Raw genomic sequence first — 9,714 nt, forward strand, 5'->3', positions numbered from 1 at the left:
CACAGCTGACACCAAGGGCAGATTTCAGCTGGCACAGATGTAAACTAGTCTGATTGAGTGAGCGCGAAGAAAGAACTTGCATTTATATAGCGCCTTTCCCCAGCTCAGGACGTCCCAAAGCGCTTTACAGCCAATGAAGTACTTTTTTGAAGTGCAATCACTGTTGTAATGTGGGAAACGCGGCAGCCAATTTGCACACAGCAAGCTCCCACACACAGCAATGTGATAATGACCAGACAATCTGTTTTAGTGATGTTGTTTGAGAGATAAGTATTGGGCAGGACTCCCTTGCTTTTGTTCGAAATAATGGCCATAGGATCTTTTACGTCCACCTGAAAGGGCAGACGAGGTTTAACGTCCTCTCTGACATTGCAGCGCTCCCCCAGTACTTGCCCGGGAGCCTTGGCCTGGGATTATGTGCTGGTGGCCCTGGATCGAAAGTGTCGTCTCCAATTTATCCGGCAAAGAAAGGACTGTATAGTGGGAGCGGCTGGTTCCTTACGTAACACTGGGGGCTGAGAGCCGAGCCTCGCTAACAGCTCCACCTCCCAAAGCCATGCAAACTGGATTACTTTGCACAGTCAGTTATATCTTCCTTGCTGAATGCCTCCATTCAAAAGGTCTCTCTTTTTGTGTGTGTGCGCTCTCAGATTGCATCAGTCTTGCAGTCAGTTCACAAAAGCCGAACAATTAACCTGGATTGACAACCTCAACAAACAGAGTGATTGATTGCACTTGGGAAAGTGGCATTCGAGGTGAGGCATGTGACATTGGAACGCTTGTACCCATTGGTCCCCAGCCAATCTCAGCCCTTTCCCACAACGCACAGGCGAGTGCAGCCAATCTCCAGCAATTTAGAACGCTCTGCAAAAGATTACGAGCTGTTGGAAAACACTGCTTCTAGAAGAGAAATCACTAAACTTGCAGCTCCTTAACCCAACTCTCCCGCTCGCTCCGTGTCAAACACTCACATTCTACAAGGGATTCTCGGTAAGCGCTCGTGTGATGTGCTGCAACTTAACAATGCATCGATTTTTTAAAAACATTTATTCAATCTCGGGATGTGGGCATCACTGGCCAGGCCAGCATTTATTGTCCATCCCTAATTTCCCCTTGGGAAGGTGGTGGTGAGCCGCCTTCTTGAACCGCTGCAGTCCGTGTGGTGAAGGTGCTCCCACAGTACTGTTAGGGAGGGAGTTCCAGGATTGTGACCCAGCGACGATGAAGGAACGGCCGATATATTTCCAAGTCAGGATGGTGTGTGACTCGGAGGGGAACGTGGAGGTGGTGGTGTTCCCATGCACCTGCTGCCCTTGTCCTTCTAGGTGGTAGAGGTCGCGGGTTTGGGAGGTGCTGCCGAAGAAGCCTTGGCGAGTTGCTGCAGTGCATCTTGTAGATGGTACACACTGCAGCCAGGGTGCACCGGTGGTGGAGGGAGTGAGTGTTGAAGGTGGTGGATGGGGAGCCAATCAAGTGGCCTGTTTCGTCCTGGAGCTTCCTTTGCCCCACCATTGGCGGCCGTGCCTTCCGATGTCTGGGCCTTAAACTCTAGAATTCCTTCCTTAAACCTTTCCAACTCTCAACCTCTCTCTCCCACTTTAAGACACTCCTTAAAACTCTTTGACCAAGCATTTGGTCACCTGTCCTAAGATCTCCTGTGGTTCTGTGTGAAGATTTTGTCTGATCTCGCTCCTGTCCATGGCCTTGGGACGTTTTACTACACTAAGGGGGCTGTATTGATGCTAGGAGTTGTACGCCACCCTGGGACTTGCATTAAAGTTTAGGGTTCTTCAAAAGAAGAACTGGAGGAAAACAAATCCTGCCATGGTTGGTGCCCCGTCATGTGAAACGACATCATGCTGTTCATGCAGATATGTGTGTGACACGATCCTGAAATTTCACAAATCCACACACTGCCAAATCGAGTTTGGTCCATGAGTTAATTACACCCTCGATCTCCCCCAGAGAAATAGATCCTGCGCCCCCATTGGCTGAGTGCCTACTAACATGTTTATGAGCAGTTCCCAATGTTGGCCTTGGAATTTATATTGGCAACATAAAAATGAGGATGTGAGGACTGAATTCCATGTGCAGGTCCTGACCCACTCACCTCCCATCCTTGAACCCCATTTCTTCCAAAAACCAACCCTGACCTTGGATTACTCCAGGATGATTCTGATTGGACCATGAATACGGCAACTTCAATGCCTTGTTAAATAGGCATAGGATAAAGCATCGTCAACAGGTTAACTGCGGAGAGGGCAATATATTTACAGTAATCGTTGAGGTTTATATTTTTAATTTTCTAAAAGTAACCGTGTCCCGCTTTAAAGGAGCGTGGAAATTCTACTGTTTAACACTGCCACATTGATGGACGTTTTTAAAAATTCCTTCGAGGGATGTGGGCATTGCTGGTAAGGCCGGCATTTATTGCCCGTCACTAATTGCCCCTTGAGAAGGTGGTGGTGAGCCGCCTTCTTGAACCGCTGCAGTCCGTGTGGTGAAGGTGCTCCCACAGTGCTGTTAGGGAGGGAGTTCCAGGATTGTGACCCAGCGACGATGAAGGAACGGCCGATATATTTCCCAGTCGGGATGGTGTGTGACTGGGAGGGGAACGTGGAGGTGGTGGTGTTCCCATGCGCCTGCTGCCCTTGTCCTTCGACGCTGTAGAGGTCGCGGGTTTGGGAGATGCTGTTGAAGAAGCCTTGGCGAGGTGCTGCAGTGCATCTTGTAGATGGTACACACTGCAGCCACGGTGCACCGGTGGTGGAGGGAATGAATGTTGAAGGTGGTGGATGGGGTGCCGATCGAGCGGGCTGCTTTGTCCTGGATGGTGTCGAGCTTCTCGAGTGTTGTTGCAGCTGCACCCATCCAGGAAGTATAAAATTAATTATTCCTAGTGCAGCAGTCATTTAAACCACACAGTGAGCAATGTAATGTTCTATGCAAGTTATTGAAAGGTGGATATCGTTTACTGGAAGCATACCTCAGTGCTGAACTAAAATGTTCCTTTTCTCCACTGACTGACAGCTTTATTTCAGAATTTGTTTTTAAACCATCATCCATCAAATCTCTGCAACACTCCAGTTTGACAGAGTTGAGACAGTTCCATGAACATTCTCCCCTTAAAAAGTATCTGTCAGGTTTCATTAAGTGGGCGTTCTCTTTGCTGGGATCTGTAGTCGGTGATCTGAGACTTTAAGAAACACATAATGCGATGTGACTGTGCTAGCAGAGCAAAGCTCCAGGGAATGATTTATGTCTCTATTTTAAAACGCTCAGGAATACTTAAGAAGGGGAAATAGAAAGATTGTCACAGTTTTAGTGACAAACAGTGTTTAATGTGTCTGGCTTCCAATTGGAAAAAAGCAAGCGATTGGAGATTTGGGTTTTATACATGGTGGCGAGATCAGTTCCATACATCTTTTGCTCCACTGATCTGTCCCCTGCTCTCCTGACAGATTGGAAAGTGCATAACTTCACATTGCTCTTTCATTACCTCACTCTCTTTGGCCTTTCATTTTCCCCGGTTCAAACAACTGCAATTCCTGCAAACACCCAAGGTGTTTATAAACACACACTCACAGACACACACTCACACTCATAGACACACACACATACACACACACACACAGACACACACACACACACACTCACAGACACCCACACACACACTCACTGAGACACACTCCGATACACACACACTCACAGACACACACACACTCACACACACTCACAGACACACACACTCACACACACACTCAGATACACACACACTCACACTCAGACACACACACATACACACACACAGACACACACTCACAGACTTACACACACTCAGAGACACACACTCACACTCACAGACACACACACACACACTCACAGACTTACACACACTCTCTCACACACACACACTCACAGAGACACAGGCACACAGAGGCACTGCGGGTTTGTCTGTGAAAATGACATAAAACTTACAAGCTCTCTCGGGCAGGAAGTAAACTCAGTGCTGCATGGATACCACTGTCCCTGCAATTCTGCTCAAATCACAAAATATGTAATTTCTACATGTGTGTGTATATACAGGCTGTAAAGGAGGCGTACAGAGCGGTGGCCGTTTGAATCTCCTGTTTTAGCAATGATTGGATTTAAAGAGATTTGATTGAAATTCGCTCCCTCTCCCTATCTGTCTCTCTCTCTCTTTCTTCCCTTCTGTCTCTCTGTCTCTCCCCTTCTGTCTCTCTCCCTCTGTCTCTCTCTTTGTCTCTCCCCCTCTGACTCTCTGTCTTTCCTTCTGTCTCTCTCTCCCCCTCTGTCTCTGTGTCTCTCTCCTTCTGTTTGTCTCTCTGTCTCTCCCCCTCTCTCTCTCTCTCTCTCTCTCCTTCTGTCTCTCTCTCTCTCTCCTCCTCCTCCTCTCTCTCTCTCTCTCTCTCCATCTGTCTCTCTCTCTCCCTCCTATCTCTCTCTCCCTCTCTCTGGCAGGATATGACCCCCTGTAACGAGCAGCGGCGTGATGTTACTTTAAGTGCAGAGAGAGGAGGAGTGCGCTGAGCAGAGGAGGCGGGCACTTGGAGTCAGATGCTGCCATTTGGTGGCAGACCTGGAGCCTGTGTGTGTTTCTCTCTCTCTGCACAAGCCATGAGAGCCGGGGGCCGCTGATTGGAGCTGGGTGTTTTCGGCGAGCTGGGACCGTGATCCGGGGCTGGGGGCAGAGATGCTGGGGCTGTAGCGGGCGGAGAGCGGTCGGCGCCCAGTGAAGCCCCCCCTGGCTGACTTGCCCCGCACCGAGCGCCGGGACTCCGGGACATGAGCCAGGCTCCCCGCGGATCCCAGGACAAGCGACAGATCAGCCCGAGGCAGCGAGAGGAGCCGGGAGCCGGCGTTCTGTCCCCAACACACCCCGCCAGACAGGCCAGGCGGCTCCCCATCCAGGTGCTGAAGATGCTGAGCGCACACACGGGGCACATCCTGCACCCCGAGTACCTGCAGCCCATCTCGGCCACCCCGCTCAGCCCCATCGAGGTGAGTCACACTGGCCCGCACACCCGGGGCACACTTACCGCAAACCCTCCCGGCCCGCAAACCCGGGGCAGACCCGCCGCAAACCCGGGGCAGACCCGCCGCAAACCCGGGGCACACCCGCCGCAAACCCGGGGCACACTAACCGCAAACCCTCCCGGCCCGCAAGCCCGGGGCAGACCCGCCAACCCGCAATGGGGACAGTGCGTATGGTGCGGAGAGTTTAAACAACCCGCAATCTGCCCGGAGCGGCTCAGTCCCTCCCGCTCCGCAACCGCAACCCCTCCCGCACTCCCTCTCCGCGCGATTTGCGCTGGGTGGCTTGCGGAGATTTTGTGTTTTTTTTTCTGAGTTTCTCTGCCAGCGGAATTTTTGCAATAACCTCATTGCACAGAAAGGGAAAAAATTCTCCCCCCCCGGGCAGCTCAACCCGCCCGCAATCGGCGCGGAACGGCGATAGTTTGCGGAAGCCGCTCTCGGCGGGCGCTCCGGGATCGCGGCGGAGATCCTGGAACGCGGAGATTGCGGGGGCATTGCAATGAGGAAGAGACTTTGCTCCGTTCCACAAACTGTTCTGGGTGAGAAATTGCCCCGGATTCGGCGCTAAATATCGCCCGGCGCCACTTCAGGATTTTTTTGTGAAGAACTTCGCTAAAGCTTTTCCCGGGTCAAGTGCGGAATGTTAAAATAGTTCTTCCCATTCTCTGCTCGTCTCTCAACCCTCTTCCTGCCCCCTCTCCCTCTCCCTGCCCCTGCCCCCTCTCCCTCTCCCTCTCTCTGCCCCCTCTCCCTCTCCCTGCCCCTGCCCCCTCTCCCTCTCCCTCTCTCTGCCCCTCACCCTCTTCCTGCCCCTCCCCAGCCCTGAGCCCCCAGCCCAGCCTCTCACTTTCAGCTCCGCCTCAATCCTGCTCTGATGTGCTGCAGTCTTTTCTTCTATCAGAGAATCCGAGAATGGTTACAGCACCGGGGGCCTTTGGTCTGCCGACCCGTGCCAGCTCTCTGCAAGGGCACCTCAGTCAGTCCCCCTCCCCCGCCCTTTCCCCGGAGCCCGGCATTTTATTTTCCTTAAGGTACTTATCCAACTCCCTTTTGAAAGCCGCGATTGAGTCTGCCTCCACCACCCTCTCAGGCAGCGCGTCCCAGATCCTAACCACTCGCTGCGTAAAAACATTTTCCCTCATGTCGCCTTTGGTTCTTCTGCCAATCGCCTTAAATCTGTGACCTCTGGGTCTCGACCCGCCCGTCAATGGGAACAGTCTCTCTCTCTCTCTCTACTCTGTGCAGACTCCTCATGATTGTGAACACCTCGATCAAATCTCCTCTCAACCTTCTCTGCTTCAATGAGAACAACCCCAGCTTCTCCAATCTCTCCCCGTCACTGAAGTCCCTCATCCCTGGAACCATTCTGGTAAATTTTTCCCGCACCCTCTCTAAGGCCTTCACATCCTGCCTAAAGTGCAGTGCCCAGAATTGGACACAGCACTCCCAGTTGAGGCATTTTCCATTGCAAAGCATGTTGTAGTTTTGTGCTGGAACACGTATTGAAAACTCTGAATCTGCTTGAATTATAGAGTGTACAGCAGACTCAGGCCGTCCGGCCCCACTGCTCCATGCCGGGGTTTATTCTCCACACCAGCCCCCTCCCACCCTCTCCATCTCACCATATCCCTCTATTCCTTTCCCCCTCGTGTGTTTATCCAGCCTCCCCTTAAATACATCTCTGCTCTTCGCCTCAACCCCTCCCTGTGGCAGCGAGTTCCACATTCTCACCGCTCTCTGGGTGAAGAAGTTTCTCCTGAATTCCCCACTGGGTTTATCAGCGACTGCCTTATATTGATGGCCCCTCGTTCTGGTCGCCCCCACAAGTGGGAGGATCTTCTCTCCATCGATCCTATCCAACCCTTTCATAATTTTAATGAGGTTTCTCCTGAATTGCCGATTGAATGTATCAGTGACTGTTGTATTTGTGACCCCTAGTTGCGAAGTGCCGTGTGTCCTTCCCGCTCTGACCGCCCCTCTCCCTCTTTCTCCTGTCTTTCAGTTGGACGCCAAGAAGAGTCCGCTGGCCCTCCTCGCCCAGACGTGTTCGCAGATTGGCAAACCCGACCCTCAGCCGTCGAGCAAGCTCAGCTCAGTGACGTCGAGTGAGAAGGAACCCACCCGGTCATCGTCCTCGCTCAAGCTGTCCGAGGGCGGAGCCGTCGACGACAAATCCAGCTTCAAGCCCTACTCCAAGTCGGGGGAGGGCAGGAAGGAGCCCGGGGACAAGGCTGGCTTCAGGGTGCCAGGCGCTTCCTGCCCCAGCTTCCCCGCCCGCCCGCCTTCCTCGCCTGCCGCCTGCTCGCCCGCCCTGGCCGACGGCAAGCCCAGCGACATGGAGGACAAGAAAGAGCCCGAGGCGGGCCGAGTGTGCCGGGACCACTCTCCCGCCAACCCGGGCCACGGGCGGGCGGGCAGCGAGCCGAGCCAGCACCGGGACACGCCGAGCGCGGCCAAATGCGACAACGCCGGCCTGGCGCCGGGCCACGTGGCGCCCGTCTCCCCCTACAAGCCGGGGCCCTCGGTCTACCCCTTGCCCCCCTCCGGCATGGGGTACCACGGATCGATCGTCGGAGCCTACGCCGCCGCCTACCCGTCGCAGTTCGTCGCCGGCATGGAGTCCAAGTCTGGCCTGGTGGGCAGCCCGCTGACCGGCGCCGTGGGATGCCCGATGCCCGGCAAGCCCACCAACTCCAGCCCCTTGACCGGAGCCTCGCCACCCGCCTTCATGCAGGGACTGTGCCGGGATCCGTACTGTCTGACCTATCACAACGCCCCGCACCTCGGGGGTAACGGATGTACCTCCTGCCTGCACGACCCCTCCTCCCTCAAGTCTGGATACCCGCTGGTCTACCCGTCTCACCCGCTGCACTCCTCGGTGCTGACCACCGCCGCCACGGCACCCTTGGGTGCCCACCCGCTGTACACCTACGGCTTCATGCTGCACAGTGACCCGCTGCCCCACATATGCAACTGGGTGTCGGCCGGAGGGCCCTGCGACAAACGCTTTTCCAGCTCCGAGGAACTGCTCAACCACCTGCGCACGCACACCGCCCTGCCGGGGGCCGAGAAGCTGCTGGCGGGCTACCCCTCCCCCGCCTCCTGCAACCTGCACCTCCCCCAGGGGCCCCCGGGGAGCCCCAACGGCCTGTCGCTCCGCAGCCCACACACCCTGGCCCTCAGCCGGTACCACCCCTACAGCAAGAGCCACCTGGCAGTGCCCACCACCTCCACCCTCACCATGTCCGCCGCCAGCCCCTACTACTCTCCGTACGCCCTGTACAGTCAGCGGCTCACCTCGGCCTCGGCTCTGGGATATCAGTGAGGATCCGGCCCCCCGGAGCAGCAGGTGGGATGGGACTACGACTTATTTATTCCCTGTGTATGTTAGCTTGGAGCAGGGATAATAAGCTCTCAGACTCACCTCGTACCTAATGTAGAATGCTGTATATACCAAACTATTGTTTTTTTTTTGCAACGTTTTCTTTAAATTGTCTTATTTAAAAATATTTTTCATTCTCTCTTTTTGTTTCTTGGGGAAGGGGGGAGTTGATATGCATGTTTTTGGTAATCCCTCATTCTGCTCTCATTTGAGGTTTTGCTTATTTTTAACCTGTACAATGGAGATGTAATATTTTTTTGTATTGTACTTCAAAGGGGATAACACATACGATGGCAGGGCTATCCAAAAATGGGAGGTCTTATTTTGTTATTAAATGAGAACCTGATTATATTTATATTTTGCTGACTCCTTCTCATGAATTCTTCGACTCTGCCCCCCTCCCCGCCCTCTCTCCTCCCCCTCCCCCTCCCTTAAAGGTGCCAGCCATGACGCAATGGGCAGCACTCACTTGCCTCTGAGTCACAAGGTCGTGGGTTCAAGCCCCAGTTCAGGCTGACATTCCCAGTACTGAGGGAGTGCCACACTGTCGGAGGGGGCAATACTGAGGGAGTGCTGCACTATCGGAGGGGCAGTACTGAGGGAGTGCCGCACTGTCGGAGGGGGCAATACTGAGGGAGTGCTGCACTGTCGGAGGGGCAGTACTGAGGGAGCGCCGCACTGTCGGAGGGGCAGTACTGAGGGAGCACCGCACTGTCGGAGGGGGCAATACTGAGGGAGTGCTGCACTATCGGAAGGGCAGTACTGAGGGAGTGCCGCACTGTCGGAGGGGGCAATACTGAGGGAGTGCTGCACTGTCGGAGGGGCAGTACTGAGGGAGCGCCGCACTGTCGGAGGGGCAGTACTGAGGGAGTGCCGCACTGTCGGAGGGGCAGTACTGAGGGAGCGCCGCACTGTCGGAGGGGCAGTACTGAGGGAGAGCCGCACTGTCGGAGGGGCAGTACTGAGGGAGCGGCGCACTGTCGGAGGGGCAGTGCTGAGGGAGCGGCGCACTGTCAGAGGGGCTGTACTGAGGGAGCGCCGCAATGTCGGAGGGGCAGTACTGAGGGAGAGCTGCACTGTCGGAGGGGCAGTACTGAGGGAGCGGCGCACTGTTGGAGGGGCAGTACTGAGGGAGCGCCGCACTGTCGGAGGGGCAGTCTTTTGGATGAGATATTAAACCAAGGCTCTGCCCTCTCGAGTGGACGTAAAAGATCCCACGGCCACTATTGAAAGGAAAACAGTTGGAGTTCTCCTCAATATCCTGGGGCCAATAT

The 9,714-nt window shown here is 54.6% G+C and overlaps 1 protein-coding gene across 1 annotated transcript; it reads left to right on the forward strand.

The window, feature by feature from the left end:
- The first annotated feature begins 4,536 nt into the window (after positions 1-4,536).
- LOC139234746 (zinc finger protein 703-A-like) lies at positions 4,537-8,795 on the forward strand. The gene is made up of 2 exons (XM_070865429.1): positions 4,537-5,022; positions 7,061-8,795. Exons 1-2 carry the CDS (start codon positions 4,807-4,809, stop codon positions 8,381-8,383), a joined length of 1,539 nt encoding a protein of 512 aa, XP_070721530.1. The 5' UTR covers positions 4,537-4,806; the 3' UTR covers positions 8,384-8,795.
- Positions 8,796-9,714: the final 919 nt, after the last annotated feature.

The sequence above is a fragment of the Pristiophorus japonicus genome, chromosome 22 (assembly GCF_044704955.1).
Source record: "Pristiophorus japonicus isolate sPriJap1 chromosome 22, sPriJap1.hap1, whole genome shotgun sequence".
NCBI classification, from domain to species: domain Eukaryota; kingdom Metazoa; phylum Chordata; class Chondrichthyes; family Pristiophoridae; genus Pristiophorus; species Pristiophorus japonicus.